General features: G+C 31.4%; 2 protein-coding genes across 3 annotated transcripts; one reads left to right on the top strand and one right to left on the bottom strand.

The window, feature by feature from the left end:
- LOC109356829 (hydroxyproline O-arabinosyltransferase 3-like) lies at positions 6,668-10,339 on the top strand. The gene is made up of 9 exons (XM_019600391.1): positions 6,668-6,777; positions 6,965-7,479; positions 8,194-8,261; positions 8,349-8,550; positions 8,657-8,754; positions 8,863-8,932; positions 9,058-9,129; positions 9,253-9,366; positions 10,065-10,339. Exons 2-9 carry the CDS (start codon positions 7,090-7,092, stop codon positions 10,179-10,181), a joined length of 1,131 nt encoding a protein of 376 aa, XP_019455936.1. The 5' UTR covers positions 6,668-6,777; positions 6,965-7,089; the 3' UTR covers positions 10,182-10,339.
- LOC109356828 (protein SMG7-like) lies at positions 12,488-18,012 on the bottom strand. Of its 2 annotated transcripts, none has more exons than XM_019600389.1 (8): positions 17,904-18,012; positions 17,183-17,278; positions 16,082-16,675; positions 15,852-15,974; positions 15,111-15,343; positions 13,079-15,006; positions 12,853-12,986; positions 12,488-12,578 (listed from the first exon to the last, which is right to left on the bottom strand). In XM_019600389.1, the coding sequence occupies exons 2-6, from the start codon at positions 17,252-17,254 to the stop codon at positions 13,101-13,103; spliced, it is 2,928 nt and encodes a 975-aa protein (XP_019455934.1). In that variant the 5' UTR covers positions 17,255-17,278; positions 17,904-18,012; the 3' UTR covers positions 12,488-12,578; positions 12,853-12,986; positions 13,079-13,100. The 2 variants fall into 2 exon arrangements, with proteins under 2 accessions (XP_019455934.1, XP_019455933.1); XM_019600388.1 differs by having other exon boundaries at positions 12,853-12,976.

The raw sequence follows: 18,873 nt of genomic DNA, 5'->3' as shown, positions 1-18,873 counted from the left end.
AATATAGTTTTTGTCCACACAATACTTATAAATTTATTTGAGAAAGAAGTTAGCAGTGCACAATTTAAGAAACTTAGGGTTCGTTTGTAAGTTAAATTTTGAAGGGGGAAAATAAAATAAAAAATTTTAAAATTATGAAATATATTTATAAGATGAATATGAAGTTTTTCATTTACTTCAATTTCCATCCAAAATTCAATTTATAAACAAATTTGTAACATTATGAAATAAGAAACTTAGGAACTTTACATATGAAGTAGGTTGAGAGAAAAAATATTTAAAGCTTAAAAATAAAATAAGAAAATAATATCAGCTACATAGTAATAATCAATCACTAACTATTTTCACGTGAATCTCCATTATGTAAATATGTGCAAAAGCAAGCGTGCGAATATCAACATCGTGTATTGTACATTTAGACAGAGTTATATAAATGTTAGCATTATAAAGATGTTACATTTCCATTAAAAAAATAAAACATCACATCATTCTTTTGTATTGGAAATATAAATAATATAAGAGTCTGGCATTATGCATGTTTTTAGAAATATAAAGAATATTGCGCATCATGTGTTTTCAACATCTTAAATAAGATAAGATTTCATGTCTTCGTCAATCATATACAAAGATATAACCTCTCTGTACATGATTACAAATACAACAAAACAAAAATGATATCACTAGTGAAAACTGCAATTATCTTTATATGAAATAAGAAACTAATGTGTAGAGAAATCATACCAAAAGTCTTATATTGGCATTACGATTTCTATATAAAAGTTATATTTTGAGATAACGATTTATATACAATAAATAAATCACATCTAAAAGTCGTTAAAAAATATCATGACTTCTACATAAAAATCGTTGTAACACCATTGTTATAAGAGAAGAAGTCTACTTACTCCGTGAATAAGTTTTTTAGATTTGCTCCCTATCTTTTTGTTATAAACAGAAATTATACTATATTTCTTGAAGATGTAGTAGAAAAATGATAAAAGTATTTGTAAAGATTTCAAAATAACATTATCATTGTCATTTGAACGAGTTGATTCTCTTGGGTAGTAATGTCATCGATTAGTTTTGGGCCCTTACTTAACCATTAGACTAGTGTCATGGTCCTATAACTCTAATTATTAAGAACTGAGAAAATATAGAAAAGTAACCATTAATATGTGAAATTAAAGAAACATAATGCATGTTTAAATTGTTATTTATAATTAAAAGCTTAAATAGTCTTTTGACAAAAATATATGTACCAATACTAAAGAAGTTTTATGTATTGTCACTGCATCATTCATCATTTATGTTTAATCATTATGATTCTTCAAAAAAATAATACACATTAATAATGGATAATGTACTAAATGTATATAAATCTTTATATTGGTAATACATGAATATTACACTCATAATCTTTATTACAAAAAGTATTCCACTAGACATTTTTTTACATGAACAACAAGTATCCTCCCAACAAGTATTTAATGTAATTGCATCATACATACTCCAACATAAGACCCATAAATCTTGATTAAGCTAAAATCACTCATGTGCAATGGCAGAGCTAGAGCTTAGCCACTATAGGAGCCACAAAGAAAAATATAAACACCAACAAATCTTCTCTCTTTAAAAATAAATTATTAGTATAATTTATTTTTATATTCCAAAATATACACACCAAGAAATCGTCTACCTTCTATCTAATCTATCATCTTAATCATCCTCCTATTATATAAGTTTTTTATATTCCAAAATAATGAATGATGTAATTTATTTTTTATTTAAATATCTATTTCCTTTACCAACGAGTATCTATTTCTGGACATGCTTGATTCTCCTTAAGCAATATCTCGGGTTCGAATCTTGTGGATAGAAAAAATATCCACTAAAAGAGTTAACCCCATATATCCAACTTAGATAAAATTGCCTACAGCAAGATGATATATGTGGGAAATAAATAAAAAATATTTAAAAATATATTTATTTCCTTCGAATGTGTTAGTATGATTGATGAAACTAAACAGAACAAGAGCATATATCCAAATGAAGAGACACAATGTGTCAGTTTATGAAGAGGTCCTGAGTCTTTGGAGCATCCCTATCTGCAACAACAATAATTGTACCCATAATTCATGTTGGATGGTGGAACAACCACTTTTGATATAATTTTGTTTTTTTTCCAACTTTTTTGCTTCATGATAAATGTGAAAAATATTATGGCGGGACACGTGGAAAACATACAGAATCAAATTAAATTGAGGGCATTTTCTTTTGTCATCATGCTTATATATTCTTCAATAAAACAAAAGAGTACCATTATATTCTTCAACATTATCTGTATAGCCAATTTTGTTTTTCTGAAAAAGTAACTTTACTATTATTCTGCGTTATCCATTCCCAGTATGCATTTTATTTTTTTATTTTAGGCCCTATATATATTGCTAATATTTTCATGTCACTAATAAGGTTCCATCTTATTATTGCATATTACTTTAGGCCCAAAGATGACTCAATTATTTTAGATCCAAAATAAATATTAGATAAATTACTAACATTTATTATTAATAGTTCAAATAATTCTGCTATGATTTATTTTTACATAACTATGCATTGGATGGTTGACATAGCGACCTTCACCGGAGTCAATTCATACATGAACCAAACTAAATGAATGGGTAGAATTGGTCCAAAATTAACCTAAGTTAAATTTGATTTTTGTCGTCCAACTGTTAAAATATTATTACTCTAGTTGATTTTATAAATTTATTTTGAATTTTTTGTTTTAGTCTTATTTATAAAATTATTTTAAAAGTTCAATCAAAAATACGGATTTGTGATTAAAATATGTTATTTATGGAAATTGTTTGAGCGGGAATCAATTAAATGTGTCGTATTTTACTTATTTAAACATACCACTTCTTACATGCTTGATTCTCCTTAAGCAAGAACTCGGGTTCGAGTCTTGTGGATGGAAAAAATGTCTGTTGAGAGAGTTAGCCCCACGTACCTGTGGATGTTCCCGGCTCGGACATAATTGCCTCCAGTGTGAGAATAGCTGTGGAAACAAAAAAAAACATATCACTTCTTAATGTAATATTTTCATTTATGAGTTACTTAAACCCATCCCTTAAGATAACAAAACATTATTAATATCAGTTTGCCTTAAAGTATATATTCCCCCCTTTAAGGCATCATATTCTAAAGTGGTATCCCCTAACTAGATTAACTGCATATCCCAACCAAACCCCTTGAAGTTATTGCTATCATGTTAGTATAAATATTAAAATGATGTTAAGATGATTGCAAAAAGAGTGTAAGAATGAATTGATAGAACCCCATAAAACATAGCTTTATTAAGATCGCTTTTGCTATCATAGAATAATAATAATAATAATAATAATAATAATAATAATAATAATAATAATAATAACATAGTAGAGTTGACACAAATAATGGTACATATTATATTTAATATACACGCTTAAATGTTTAATTATACTGTATATCATGATCGTTATTCACTGTATTGGAATCATTTTTTATCCTACAGTCTACAATCGATGTATGAGTAGCCCAACACTTATGTTGAAGATTATAGAATCGAAAAGACATCTTCTGTCCCAAAAGAGCGTACCATTTTATGTGCTACTAATTTTGATTGGTCAAAAAAATACTTAATTATTAAATTTTTAACTTAAATATATGTTTTCAACTAATTATAATTAAGGGTACATAGAGTGACACATCATCTATAACATATGTGCTCTCATTTGTGGCACGACATGATAATTTATTTCCTTTGCTAACATTGAAAATAATTCATGGAAAGGATTGAAACGGTTGTTATCTAAACTTGATACTGATTAAGGTATTAATTGTTTCTCTACTCAAGATTTAGGAATATCATGTATAGAAGAAAGCAACTTTTCTTGGACAGAACAACTTCAAGTTTGACTCAAAAGAGTTAAACTTTTCTAATATTTGAATGCATGACTTATGAGCAAACAACTTACTAACTATGATGTCAGGGCTCACCCTTGAAAATAGATATTGAAAAACGGGCGGCTCAACCCGTTTAGTTTGTGTCTTTAATAATTTAAGCGGGCGCGAGCATGCCTGCATTTGCTTAACGAATAAAATTTAATATCCTGTTCGTTTTAAAATGGGCTAATAGGCTTGTGAGTGGCCCACAGACATTGTTGAATAATTAAAAAAATTAAAAAAAATCATATAATAAATAAAATAAAGTAGTTGAAGATAAAAAATGAACAAAAACTTTGATATTTTATATGAAGTTGATCATATCACATTATATTACAATTTTTTTAATTTTTCCTTAAATATGTTCTTGGGCCGCGCACATTCCCCAATGGAAAAATGCCCACGGGCTTGACGAGCAAAACGGGAACGAAAAAATGGACAAAATTTGCATGTTCTGCCCGCAAAAAGATGGGAGCTATGCAAACGCGCTCGCAAACAATACCCATTTTGTCATCTCTACTCGAAAAGCAACATTGGTAATCAATTAATATCATCGATCACTTCATATTCACATTATTCACTAGTCTTACCATCTATATAAAATGATGTGAAAATATATTTTTCAATTTTGGTATGGCTTCTAGTGTACTACTTGTCCCTCTATAGGTGTAGTCTTAACAAATGACAACTGGAATATTAGAATTTAGAAATAAATGTCTGAGTTAGAATAAAAAATGTTGCAATATATATGAAACTTACTTAGATGGATGTTGTTCTAAAATGTGAGATTTGGATGTTTATTATGGCAAAAAATCTCATGGAAAATTAAATTGATGAATATCAAAATTGATGATTATTTGTCACTATCTCATCATTATAGGTGTGCTCTTTCCAATGTGGGATAATTTTCTTAAATTAGAATGATAAACTAATACAAATGTGAAACATTGGGCCTAGGCCCAACATAGGAAGATTTTTTTTTGTTGAGAGATGTTTTATCTTATGTGAAGTGTACGTGAGAGGTGAATGTAATTTAATAAAATAATTCAAGTACTATATGAAACGGTATAGGACTCATGCGTTTTATCTTATGAATATAATAATTTCTAAAAACTAAACACAAGACAATAACTTTGCCACTTTTCTTTTTTAATCACATGGATCCACATTAATGTATCCACTTCGGAAAACACTTACATTTTTTACAATAACAGTACATAGATGTTATACTCTAATGATATTATACCACTATCAAATTCTATAAAAATGTTATGATTGATATCTAATTTCATTAACCAAATTTGATTGCATCTGAAATACAGATTTTGCATGTTATATTATGATCTGGTTGCATATGTTAATATCTGGTTTTCATAAATTTCTTATAATTTTGAAATATTAATAAAACGTAAATAGCAAGCATTAATTTAAATGTCATATAATTCAATTAATATATTTTGATGAATAACTATATAAGTATATATGACATATGTCCATCTTACAAGTTTTTTTTGTAAAAAACGTATAATTGGAATTGATTGATAATAGAGACCCATAATTAATAAATTTATTTATAACATTTCAGTTCAACTATACATATATTTTTTGGGTTAAAACTATACATATATTATATACACACGTAGATAAAAATAGTATATATATCTAAGAGAAAAAATGTATGCACTGACAGTGTACATCGTATCATCCATCATTGATGTTTAATTATTGTTGACTTTTCAAAAAAAAAAAAGGATGAATGATAATGTGCATGTGTATAAATCTTTACATTGTCGTTAGTGTACAGATTATACACTCTATATCTAATCGTAATATTAAACCTATTTCCTATTTTGGAACAAAAATAATTAATTAATACCTCGATGATTATAATATATTTTTCATGATTTTACTTTTGGATAAATCATAAATATTGAATGAGATCACCCATTGTCGGCTAAAAAGAAAAGGTGTAACATTACCATTAATAACAAAATCAAAAAAATTATCACAACTATTCAATGCATCAATGAACCTTACCTTTATTTATCTTTTATGATATAATATTTATGCAGTATAATAATTTATATACAATTAATATATCATAGACCGTTAATTTGTATTGTTTAATTTTTTGAAAATTTAATGATAATAAAAAATGAATGATAAATGATACATTAATGCATTTGCCCCTCCTATTTTTAATGAAAATGTAAAGAAAAGCACCATTAAAGCCTAAACAAAGAAAAGAAAAGCAACATCAACATGGACATGAATATATTATGCACAAAACAACATAGAATAGGATAGAGTGTTTGTTACATTGAAGTAGTTGTTTTGTATGTTTAGAAAGAGACAAATTGGAATAATGTCAGTGACTGGGATTTGTGTCAAATCCATCCCAATCACCAACCTTTTCTTCAATTGCTGACCACGCTATTCCCCACCTCATTATATCATCACTCATTCTACTTTTAATACAAAAAAAACTTGTATAAAGACACATATAATATATTACAAACAAATATATTTTATAGTTTTTGATATTATTATTAAAAATTAAATTTAATTAAAATTAAAATATTAATATATTTTCTAGATTGATTTCGTTTTCATACAAATATTTAAGACATATTTTCTTATCATTCTAAACCTTTGTGTTGAAAAGTCAAAACCCATAATTCTCTTTCTCTCATTAGTCCCCTCCTTCATTTACTACCTTCACAAAGTTGGGTTCTTTTGCATCTGTTCTCATTCAAAGTTTGAGTCTTTCTCCATTGGGTTCCTTCCATTGAGGTACAATATCAAATCTGTTTCCATGACTCTCGATTCAATTGGTTATTACTGTTTCGTTTCCATTGGTTATTGTGTATAGTGACCAAAATTTTCACTACTTTTATTACTGTGCTGCAGATTTTTCTAGTAGAGCAAAGTAAAGGATTGTTGTTGTGGCTAATGTATTGAGTATAACTATGAATTGCAGGTTTGATTTTGAAGTAAGAGAATGATATGAATGAAGTTTTAACCAGAAAATATTGCAGATAGCAGAATTGTACTGTGTTGGTTGACTTTTGGAGATTCAGAGAATTCATACTTTGAATAAAAACAATGGTTGTGAGGAAAAACATTGGTCATGCAAAGTCACTGATTATACTGATTATGATGCTTGGTTTTTCCATTGCAACATATAATTTGTTATCTATGATCATAGTGAATAATAAGAATGGAGGTTTGGTAGCAGTAGAATCTTTTGATGGAAGAAAAGTGATGGAATCAGCAAAATCTAATTCAAAGTATCATGTAGCATTGACTTCAAATGATGATGTTTATAGCCAATGGCAATGCAGGATTATGTACTATTGGTATAAGAAAGTGAAGGACATGCCAGGATCAGATATGGGAAAGTTCACTCGTATATTGCATTCAGGAAATGCAGACCAATTGATGAATGAGATTCCAACTTTTGTTGTTGATCCACTTCCTGATGGAATGGATAGGGTAAATATGTTTTCTGCTTTTGCTGTCACAATTTTTTTGTTATATTCAGCTTTTTCCAACTTGTTTTTTGGTTATATTCAGCTTTTGTTGTTGGTCTTGTAAAAGTGATTAGGAAATCAAACCTTGGCAAAATTGCATTGAAATGAGATAAAAGGAATAGTTGATTTACATAATAGTTTTGCATATATACATAACATGATATATGCAGTAAAAAAATAGCATTTATGGTAGAATCATATCTATAGCATAGCATCATCTTGATTCAAGAAAAACCAAGGCCACTTCGAAATTCCAAACTCGTCGATAGTGGCATATTCGCTGTTTCTAATGCTACTACAAAAGACTGTATGATTGTGTAACCATATGGCTTTATATATACCTTGGTTGGATCTACATATCACTATCCTTGTGCATTGTATTGTGTTGTCTGTGCCAAATAATCAAGCTTCATCACCTAGGAAAATTGAAGAATAGAGATGGAAGTTGCTAAGAAATGATTAGTTATGTTGCTGTTTTTCGCTGAATAATCTCTACAAGTGTTCTTTTGTACTTACATCTTTTTTCTATCAATGGAACAATTGCACTTATTTCAGTGGATTTTACATTTCCAAGTGCAATTTTGTTGACTTTCTTTTTTGTTAACTTGATATGTTCCAAACTACTGATAATCATCAATATCATTGTTCTATAAATTGTGTTGTGTTTTTGTTCCAGGGTTATGTTGTCCTAAATAGACCATGGGCTTTTGTTCAGTGGCTGGAGAAAGCAGATATTGAGGAAGAGTAAGTGTTCGAAGTTATAGTTTTCCGGATTTTCCATACTTCATGATAATGAAACATAAGAAGCAATGCAAATTATGATTGTTGCAGATACATTATGATGGCAGAACCTGATCACTTATTTGTAAATCCTTTGCCTAACTTGGCCTCTAGAACCCAACCTGCTGGATTTCCATTTTTCTATATTGAACCGGCTGAAAACGAAAAAATAATTCGGAAGTTCTATCCTAAAGAGAACGGGCCTGTTACTGATATCGATCCCATTGGCAATTCTCCTGTAATCATTCAGAAGGTGAACTCTCCATTATTAGTTATAGCTTTAACTGTTAGTGTTACTCTTATATGAAGTTATTATTTTTCATGTAAGCAACATATTCTTAATTTTGCTTTATTATCAGTCTCTGATGGAGGAAATAGCTCCAACATGGGTGAATATTTCGTTGAGAATGAAATATGATAAAGAGACTGATAAAGCTTTTGGATGGGTACAAGAAATGTGAGTATTATAACTTTTATAACAATTCTATTATCATTTTATAACTTTTCCTGCAAACTACATTACTGATATTTCTAACCTTATGATTTAATTCTCTTTTGAAATAAGGTATGCTTATGCTGTGGCATCTGCATTGCACGGTGTTAAGCATATTCTTCGAAAAGATTTTATGCTGCAGGTTTGAATCGACCATTTAGTCTTGTATTTTCATTTTATTTTCCGCTCTTTCTTTCATGTGTAAGAGGAGGATTGATTTGTTACGTACTGAAATATCACATAAGTTTGTAACATGAATTTTTTCAGCCACCTTGGGACAAACATGTTAAGAAGAAGTTTATCATCCACTATACTTATGCATGTGACTACAATTTGAAGGTACATTCTTTTCTCTTTACTTTATTACTCAAAAGGAAGAGAAATTGTAATACTTGGTTAAGTCCTCATGTAGCATTTCTTTCTTCCATGGTTATATTGATTCCTTTTTACTTCTTCATCTAGGGGGAATCGACATTTGGGAAGTTTGGAGAATGGCGTTTTGACAAGAGGTTCTATCTTTTGGCTCCTCCTCCCAAAAACCTTTCCTTACCCCCTCCCGGAGTTCCGGAAACTGTGGTAAGTCCATACCTTCCATTTTCCATGGTGCCTTGCTTTTAAAGTACTAATCAAAACCCTCTTGGTGAGTAGTTAATGTTGGAATGGTGCTATTTCCATGAGGTGGTGTTTGGTTGCAGACATTATTTGTAAACATCATCTTTTGCATGAGCATGTTCTACCTAACTTTGGCATGCCATATTCTCAAGGGAGGTGTTGATGATTAGTATAAACATTCCATTGGACCAAACATTACCTAACAATGTAAACTATAGTGCTCTTTCTTTATCCCAAAGCATAACAAACAACATATTCATTTTTATTTGGGTCTCACGCATTATTTTATAATTTATTACAACTCTCTATAAATAAAAACAAGATCTACTTTTTTCTCATAATGACGAACACCATTCTTTCTTATTTAGGTCCTGCAACATTTACTTTTTCCCACAAAATCTACCTCTTTCCTCCCTTTCCTTTGGTTAAGAACAACCAATTCTTGTTTTTATTTAAGAACAAAAGTAAGAAAATAAGAACGACACAACAGAGAACAGAGTAAGAACGTTCTTATTCCGTTAAAAACAACTAATAGTCATTATCTTAGGAAATCTACATGACAAAAAGTTTAACCATAGTCACAAATATTTTTTGTCCATGAAATAAGAACAAAATTTACTTTTTTCTCACAATGACGAACATTGTTCTTTCTTATTTTGCAGGTGAGGCTTGTAAAGATGGTCAATGAGGCTACTGCAAACTTACCTGAATGGGATCATTTAAATAGAAGTGGAGGGCATAGCAAAGGATACAATACTACTAATCACATGTTAAAATAGATGAGTTTACTCAGCAATTGTGATGAATACAAAGGATGTTTTTGTGCTTGTTCTAAAGATATGATTTGTTCTTTTTTAATAGACACATTATTCTTTGCATGCAATACATGCAATCTATTTTGCAGTGATATATTTTTTCCTTCAGCAATCAATCATCAATGGAAATCTTTTCATTTTTTTGTCTTACAAGGTTTTAGCTTCTTTGTTTTTTGGGAGTGAGATTAATTTAGTTTGGCATACTAAGACTATCTTGTACAGGCGCGTCGATGCAACAATAAGGTTGCTGCTTAATAATCATAGATCGTAAATTTAAATCATGAAAACAGTTTTTTTTTTGTAGAAAAAAAGAAGAAGCACGTGGTGGAAAAGAGGAAGAAAAACGTGTCTAAATCTTACCACACTTAAAGTGAACACTTTGGTCCCATTTGAAGAATATTGTAGTAGAAAAAGCCATTCAAAAACTATATGAAGTAACTTTTAAATCCTTCTATACAGTAATGTATGCTAATATGTCTCATCATTTTAGGTGTACGGAAAATTTGGAGATTAATTTTGTAAGGGTATACATTATTACTCACAGTGTTATTATGTTATATTATTATCACCATTTAAATCTAAATTTTATATAAAGGAGTTTGTTAATATAAGTTAAATTATTTTTGTGAAAGATTATGTTAGTATTATATATCCAAATATTCGGACATAAAACAAAAGTTTTATTGTGTCCACATAACTTCATTTCAATAGTATTTTAGGTAATTTGTATTATTTTGTTCTTAAAATATTTACTGTATTTTATCTCTCTTTATATAAATGTTTTAAAAACAAAAAAGTATAACTTATCTAAAATATCCTTAAAATAAAATTGTGACCATAATTTTTAGTCAAAATATTTGAGTATAAATAGTGACGTCCTTCCTGAAAACAACTTAAAACATCCTTGATGGAAACAACTTGACTTATATTAATAAACTTGCAACCTTTATTTTGATTCTCCATTTGCCATTTAATCGAAATATAATTAGTAGATCCTAATACGTTTTTTTTTATATTTTTCTACTCTAAGTGAGATTATCTTCCAAGTTTATTTTATTCATAATAGGTATAGATTATAAATTTCTCATTTTATATTATGTTAAATTTATGTTTCCTAAACATAAGCACAATTTATTTTCATTATCTCAATTACTTATATTCAAACATATATATGATATTGTTATTATATATGTAATATTTACCTTTCATGATGCTAGTATTACATTATATATGTAATATTTACCTTTCATGGTGCTAGTATTACATTATATATGTAATATCAATTTGCCCATGGGAATGAAATATTCATTATGTGTAAAACTGCTATTCTAATTAATTATGATAAAATGGACAATGCAGCTTCCTTATATATTCCACAATTTTTTAGAGTATGACATACAATTTTAATCCGCTTGTCTAGTTCAGCATAAATCTTGACATTCTTTTCTTGGTACGTAAATTTCTTTATCATTCTTTTTTTGGCACATAACTTTCTTTCCATTCTACTTTTGGTAAAACTTTCTTTACATTCTTTTTTTTTGGGTACATAACTTTCTTTACATTCTTTCTTTTGGCACATAACTTTCTTTACATTCTTTTTTTGGGTACATAACTTTCTTTACATTCTTTTAAAAACAGCATCAGGGACAACGATTGCAAAACAGAATTCGGAATTCATAAATAAATGAACAAAAAGATACCCATCTAAAAGAACCTATCAAGCAGACCCACATATAAACAGAATAGGCAGGTAAGTGCAAATTATAAACTAACATGCAGAAGATGCTTCAAAGTACACCTCAAGATAACATAAACACTATTTCATATAGCCAGCAGAGACAACCATAATCAAACATTCAATAGGGGCTATTTATCTGTAAGTTCAAGTCAGTCCCTACTCTCATACGAAAACATATTATAAGAAACTTCACTTAGTTGTGTAAATGCAACCACTTAAGACAAGTACTTACTCAAGTGTGGTCCACATTTTACATATTATTATTATTATTATTATTATCCCATTATCAAACTTCAGACAACCACCTCGTAACTACACCAACCTTCCCAACAAGTAAGTCTGAAGCTGAGATAGAAAAGAGGGCTAGCACAATGCATCATTACCTGCAGCTAGATGATGTAACAATTCTTACAGATGCACATTTATGACATTTCCACTAGACAAGTGAACAAACATAGTCATCCCACCACCAATCCCAGAAGACACAAACTCCAAGATCACTGGATAGAATTTTGTTTACCACCTTCTATCCACCACAAACCAGACAAGGCATAACTAAGAACTTTGAACTGTAAAGATGCTTGTTTATCTTCCTTCATCCGAACTGGTTAGTTCAGCAAGATCTGCAATAATTTACAACCAAATTATGCTAGGGTAAATTCACTAGTGAACACAAAAATCAATCACCAATTCAGAAGAACAACAGCCATTATTTAAGACTTGTCAACACTGTAAGAAAATAGTAAGAGAGGTCTGTCTAAAACAGAAGCATTAGACACTTACAAGATGAGAAATTGGTGAACAGAATGAAAGTGGACAAGGTGACATACAAGATAGGCCAAATTTAAAGATGTGTGTAACAGATACCATCATTATGAAGAATAATTTGGTACCTACCCTTTGTAGTAGCAAGTTGCTGCAACGAGTCTAAGCCAAATAAACTCCATTAACATTCAATGACAAGGCTTCAGAGTTGGAGTTTGAATTGGTAGCAAAGGGGTGAAGCATATTCGTAATAATCCTACAGTGACCTCAAATACATAATTATGTTAGCGATCCAAGAAATTAACAAATTAAAAGATATTCATCAAACAAACAGCAATAAATCCAGAGCAGAACATACCAGCAATTCTCTTATACAGACATCACACAAAGTAACGACCTGTCCAGATTGACTGTCCTTGAAATTGCTCAGGCACTGTAGTAAAATTCTGATTTCCAGCTGCGAGCTGTTGCTGTGGCTGCAACTGCTGATCATGGTGTATTTTTGACAGCTCAGAACCCTGATAATCTTGCCAACCATTCTGTTTCTCCACTTGAACAGCGGATGGAACATTTTTTCCAGGAAAGGGAAAGCTGACCATCCCACTCAAGCCATTGTTACGGACTTGATGAGGATTTGACTCAGGGTAGGCAAGAGAACCATTGGGTCCCAAACCTTTTGTTGATGAAGGAAGCTGATATCCATCCAACCAACTGTAATCATCCATAATTGGATTCCCACTAATCAAATCTGAAATAGTTGGTTCAATATCTTGTTTAGGAGGAACACGGCCGAAACCAGGAGGAGGTCCAAGGTGCCTGGTAGGTCGGCTTACTGGAGATTTTTTTAAACCAGCTTGCAACGCTGATGATGTCTTCATAACAGAATTATCAGAAATAAATCCAGATGGCATGATAGCATCAACTTTGGATGATATCACAAAGTCTTCAGCTTTTGAGAGACCATGAAGCATATTAGTACCAGCACTTACAGGTTGCTGGGTAGGAACTGGAAGTGCAGTATGATTGGAGATTGATACAGCTTGTAGTGGCAAGTCAGGTTGCACTACATGCCCATTCTCCGAGAATCTGAGACTTTTTAAACTATTAGGTAGAGTGGTTTCCTCCTCTAACCACCTCAAAGAATGTGGCTGAACTGATTGCAGGTGTTGAGGTAACATACTACTAACAGAAGGAGGCAAAGAAGTTTCATGGTTCACATTGTTGAGAGAGTTAGAAGCCGAATTCATATGAAATTTCATATCACCGCCAAATGCTGTTGATACTGACTCGAAGCCTTCATAGGGTACCCATGATGAGACAACCACCGTGTCAGCTCGTTTCTCGGCTACAATAGGTTTAAAAACAATAACCTCATCATCATCCTCTCCTTCCATAAGCTGATGTTGGTCTGGCTGAACAATTCCCGCCTTGGTTTTGTCTGCTGTATTTTCTTTCAACAACTCTTCTGCATCAGGTGTGCCTGAATAGGGAGCAAGAACAAAATCATCCGAGACTTGAGGCTCAACACCAATTGCAAAATTCTTTCCTTTCGAGTTAAAATATATCATTTTCTGATCAATTCTAACTACGTTTGCTAGAACCTTTCCTGCAGCTAAAATCCTTTTGACACGAGCTTTTCTTTCCTTTTCAACACCACTTCCAAGGGACTGGTTCCTTGAAAAATCCAAGATGGTTTGTGCAGGAAGAAGGGGAACAAATCCACGTAACTCAATGTCCTCCCATAAAGCAAGCCGGTTTTCAGTTTCCCCTTCTTCATACCTGCTCATATTATTAAAGCAGGCCTCATCTTCGTTGTCTTCAACAGACATAGGGCCAACTGAAAGTAGCTTATTCAAGAAGGATATACAATGAACCCAAAATTCCGATCTAACAATTGCCTGCTTTTCATCTACATCGCTGCCGGCAGCAAAATCTGGATGACATGCCAACCACTCCACAAAAACCAAAATACCAGGTAATAGATAACTAGAAGAAGGATCCTGCAGCTGAACACACCTCTCGACTATGAAACTCATCAGTTCAAAAGCTGCAGTGAATGCATTCTGAAGTAGAACAGCACGCTGCACAATTTCTGCATAAGTTTGACTTTCAGATTCCTTATTCACACTATGAACTGTAAATATGGTAATGGAAACAATTCTGACAATGGCAAGTCCGTTCTCAAGAGTATCCAATCCAAAATTTAGCTCTTCATTTTGCCCTGAAGACAGAAGCTTGCGGAGGCCAGTGCTAACAAGAGAGAGAACTTCGCTGAAAGTCTCAAGGCTATCCATATGAAACAAAAACAGGAGAAAGTCAGATCACATCATTTCTTAATGGTGCAGTGCATAAAAAGGCATGCAGAGATAGTGTTCATGAAGAATATATGCCTTGTACGAGTAAATAATATTCCATTTAGACGGACAAAACAGGTACAGAAGGATTTGTAAGCCTCTTGTATGTTGGATGCTCCTTCCTTTTTAGGACAGGCTTCCACGCCAGTACCCCTTGTTGCAAGTTTTGCTTCCACTTTTCCTCTTCCTTTGCCAGTTAAATGCCCAGAAGATTCCTTGGCTGCAAGAGCTTTAACATCACCACTGAGCTGAGAGTAACTTTGACGATTCTGTCATGGTATCAAATAATTAGCTAGTTAGGAAAACAACAAAGTATTGCTAATATCAATACCACCACACACCACAGCAAGAAAAGAAACAAAAACCAAGGTCAAGGGCATATTCTTCTTCCCCAACAGAACCAAAGCCAAATTAACACCCTTCTTTTTTACACGAGATGCACGATGTGTTCCATTTTGTCAATAAATCAAATATAATTACAGATTTTAATATGAACAAAATCCACCTAGAAATGCCCACATAACATAAATCAATGCTTGACAATCTTTCAAGCCCATCAGAAATTCAAAACTTCAAACTTTTAATGCCTTTAGCTATTAATATCAAAGACTAGTAGTAGAAATGACTTAATTTGAGCATCACAGTTGTACTTCAGTTTGCAAGCAATAAAAAACAAGGTATAACACATAAAAAGCGAAGATACATGCCTACAAAATAATTGGGACTTCTGAATAAGAAAACGTTGAGATTTAAAAATTATTCTCATGGTCACATTACCTTCTCAAATGCAACTATCAAATTATCTCTGGCGGTTGTAAAGGGACTATCCACAGCCAGACTTCGAAAGTACCGATAAATTGTTCCTACTTCGTCCCCAGAATATGAAGCCAATAAGGCGAGCTGAAAATAATAGACTTATCAAAATGGAGTACAGCTCTGAACCACAATTAAATATGTGAGAAGTCAAACAGCCAAAAACAGGACATGCAGAATGTCAAAAACAAAACCTGATGATGGGGATTCCCACTTGAAGGCCAAATAGATGCAGCTTGTAAATAATAACTAGAAGCTGCTGCAAACTCACGCTTTATTGATTCACCTTTCCCATACAATCCTTTGTAACGAGCGAGATCACCCAAGTATATCAGACAACGATGACAAGAGACTGCACCTTTCTTCATTTCGGCAGATTTCTTTCCATCTTTCTCCATCACAATCTGATTCTCTGAATCCTCAAAGTAACCAAGAGGAAGCCCAAACTTGGCTCTGATTTTCATAATAAGATCAATGTAGAATCCAGTGGCTTCTGAAAGGAAAGTCTTAAACTGCAGCCTTATTTTAGTTATCCGATCAGGTCTCACCTGACCTTTCCCTCCCTGAGATGATTTTGAGCTTACAGAAGTAAGAACGGCATTTAAGTGTGCCCTCAATTCCTCAATCCTTTTATAATGTAACTGCCATAAAGCATACTCAATATTGTGCTTCTCAGAAAAAGCATGATCCTCAAGAATTATTGCTTCATAATTATCACGTATCTGCAACCAAGCATTTGGATCTGAAGGGAAAGCAGATCTCCGACGCTTATTCTCCAATTCGAGGTTCTAAGTCAGGAAAAAAAATAATGAGACATTATGATGGTACATTTTGGGTTCATTCTAGAGGAACAAGCCACAACACAGTTCACACAACAGCAAATTAAAATTCTTAAAATCAAAGGTCCAAATAACCAAGATATACAAAAGTTCTGGGAAACAATAGTATACACCGGAGGGTACCGATAACAAGATCTAGCACAAATTCCAAAATGGAACCAGAAGAGAATAAACCCAATATTACAAAATTCAGTTATCATCCCATCAGAAGAAAATACTATCAATGAATAAAACACATTACCATAAATGATCTCTGGACACCATAAAAATACATCTCCATAATTTAACTTCCGATATACATATACATCATACCAAGAAAGCACAATCGAGTCAAGTAACGGTGACCAGATTTATGTCCATTAAACTTGACAGATTGTGAAAGATTAAAACAAATTCATAAACCCTTGTTCATGATCACATTCTCAGTAATTGGCAAATAAAGAGGCAAACGAGTACCTTCTCATAAAGGCGTTGTGCACGCTCCTGTGAAGAAGGAGCAGACATTTTATCCTTCTCTACTATCATCATCCATCAAATGTTCATTGAGTAATCCTACAAATCAAAAATCAAACAAACTTCTCAGCTAATACTTATAGAGAATGTAAATAAATTAGTTTATCCCAAAAAAAGGTAACACAATATGTACCAATAATAAACGTAAAAAATGATGGCCTACTTATCACATCTAACATACCATTGTACCCATACCCATTAAAATGGAAATGCAAAACTAGAATTTGGTAATAATAATAAGCTTAAGCAATTTGACCCCTTAACGGAGATTATCCAACAGCACAAAATAATAAATCATTGTTTTCAAAATAAAGATTGTCCTTATTTATCATAACAAGCTATTGGGTAAAAAGATATCAAATTCGATTTCAGAAATCATGTTGAGCCAGCCAAAGAAAACAATAAAATTATCTTGAATAAAAAGATATCAAATATAAAACAAAATTGCCTTTGATTCTCAATATTAAACCCTGTGAAGAAGGCAAAATAAAATAAAAAGTCACAAAAAGCGATGAAAAAACAATAGCAAATATATAAACACATAGAAACAATAACAGATCCGTGAAATCCAGAAATAATAACAACGAATATGAATCAATCAGAAAAAAAATACGAAAAAATTGAAAAAACGAGAAACAAAAATTGGAAGAAGAAAAAAGGTAACCTGTATAATGAAATGGAGATGAAATCACGGAATAGAGGAAAGGATGAAGAAGGTAGTTGGTTAGGGTTTGGTTGCGATAGAGAAATTGAAGAAGAAGAAAGAGAGGGCGTGATTTATGTTTGTTATTGTTTGTGCATTGGGTTCGGGTCCATTATCGATTATGTGTTTTCTTTCTACTATGCACACCGTTAATTTTCACGACGCCGTTTCAACACACCCTGTTTTTATTGAATCGGTATCATCTGTTTATAATAAAATTTATATGATGTTTCGAGTCAATTATATCTAATTAAATAATATAAAAATTGTTTTTTTTAAATATATCTCAATTTTTTATTAGATTTAAACAATGACACAAAAAAAAATAAGACACAAATCACCATTCATTTTTATTATTCTACCCATTCATTTTGTTTATTTAGACCATACTTTTCTACTTTGTTGTGTTTCTTGTTTATCTAATTTTAGTTAATGGTCAAAGTAACTCTTATAAACTTTGACATTCTTCATTTTATATTCAATGTTGACTTCAGACTTAAATATATTTAACATGAAAATAATATATTCTCCTACTAATCCTTATACCCACAAGAAGATAACATATTTTACAGTAAGATACTTTAGTTATTAATGATTGGATTACAAGTCATCAAATGTAAATACACTTAATGTTTCCATTTGTTGGAAGCGTCCGCTATCAATGTCATCAGAGAGCCCAATGATTAATGTATATGGGAAGAGTGAATTAGTACAAGTGATACATCACGTATTTAACTAAAATCTTAAGCCAATATAATTCACACTTGAATATATTTAACAATCTCATCCTCAAATGTGAGTATCTCGTAGATATCAATCCATAAAGTCTACCATGCATGAACCGAACAATCGACTATGATATCATATGAAATGTACAAAAATACTAGTAAAATATCACGTCTTAAACTAAAACCTTACTTTACATTTGAAA

The sequence above is a fragment of the Lupinus angustifolius genome, chromosome LG09 (genome assembly GCF_001865875.1).
Source record: "Lupinus angustifolius cultivar Tanjil chromosome LG09, LupAngTanjil_v1.0, whole genome shotgun sequence".
Taxonomy (NCBI): domain Eukaryota; kingdom Viridiplantae; phylum Streptophyta; class Magnoliopsida; order Fabales; family Fabaceae; genus Lupinus; species Lupinus angustifolius.
The sequence above is the reverse complement of the archived record's forward strand: the minus strand, read 5'-3'. Positions and strand labels throughout refer to the sequence as shown.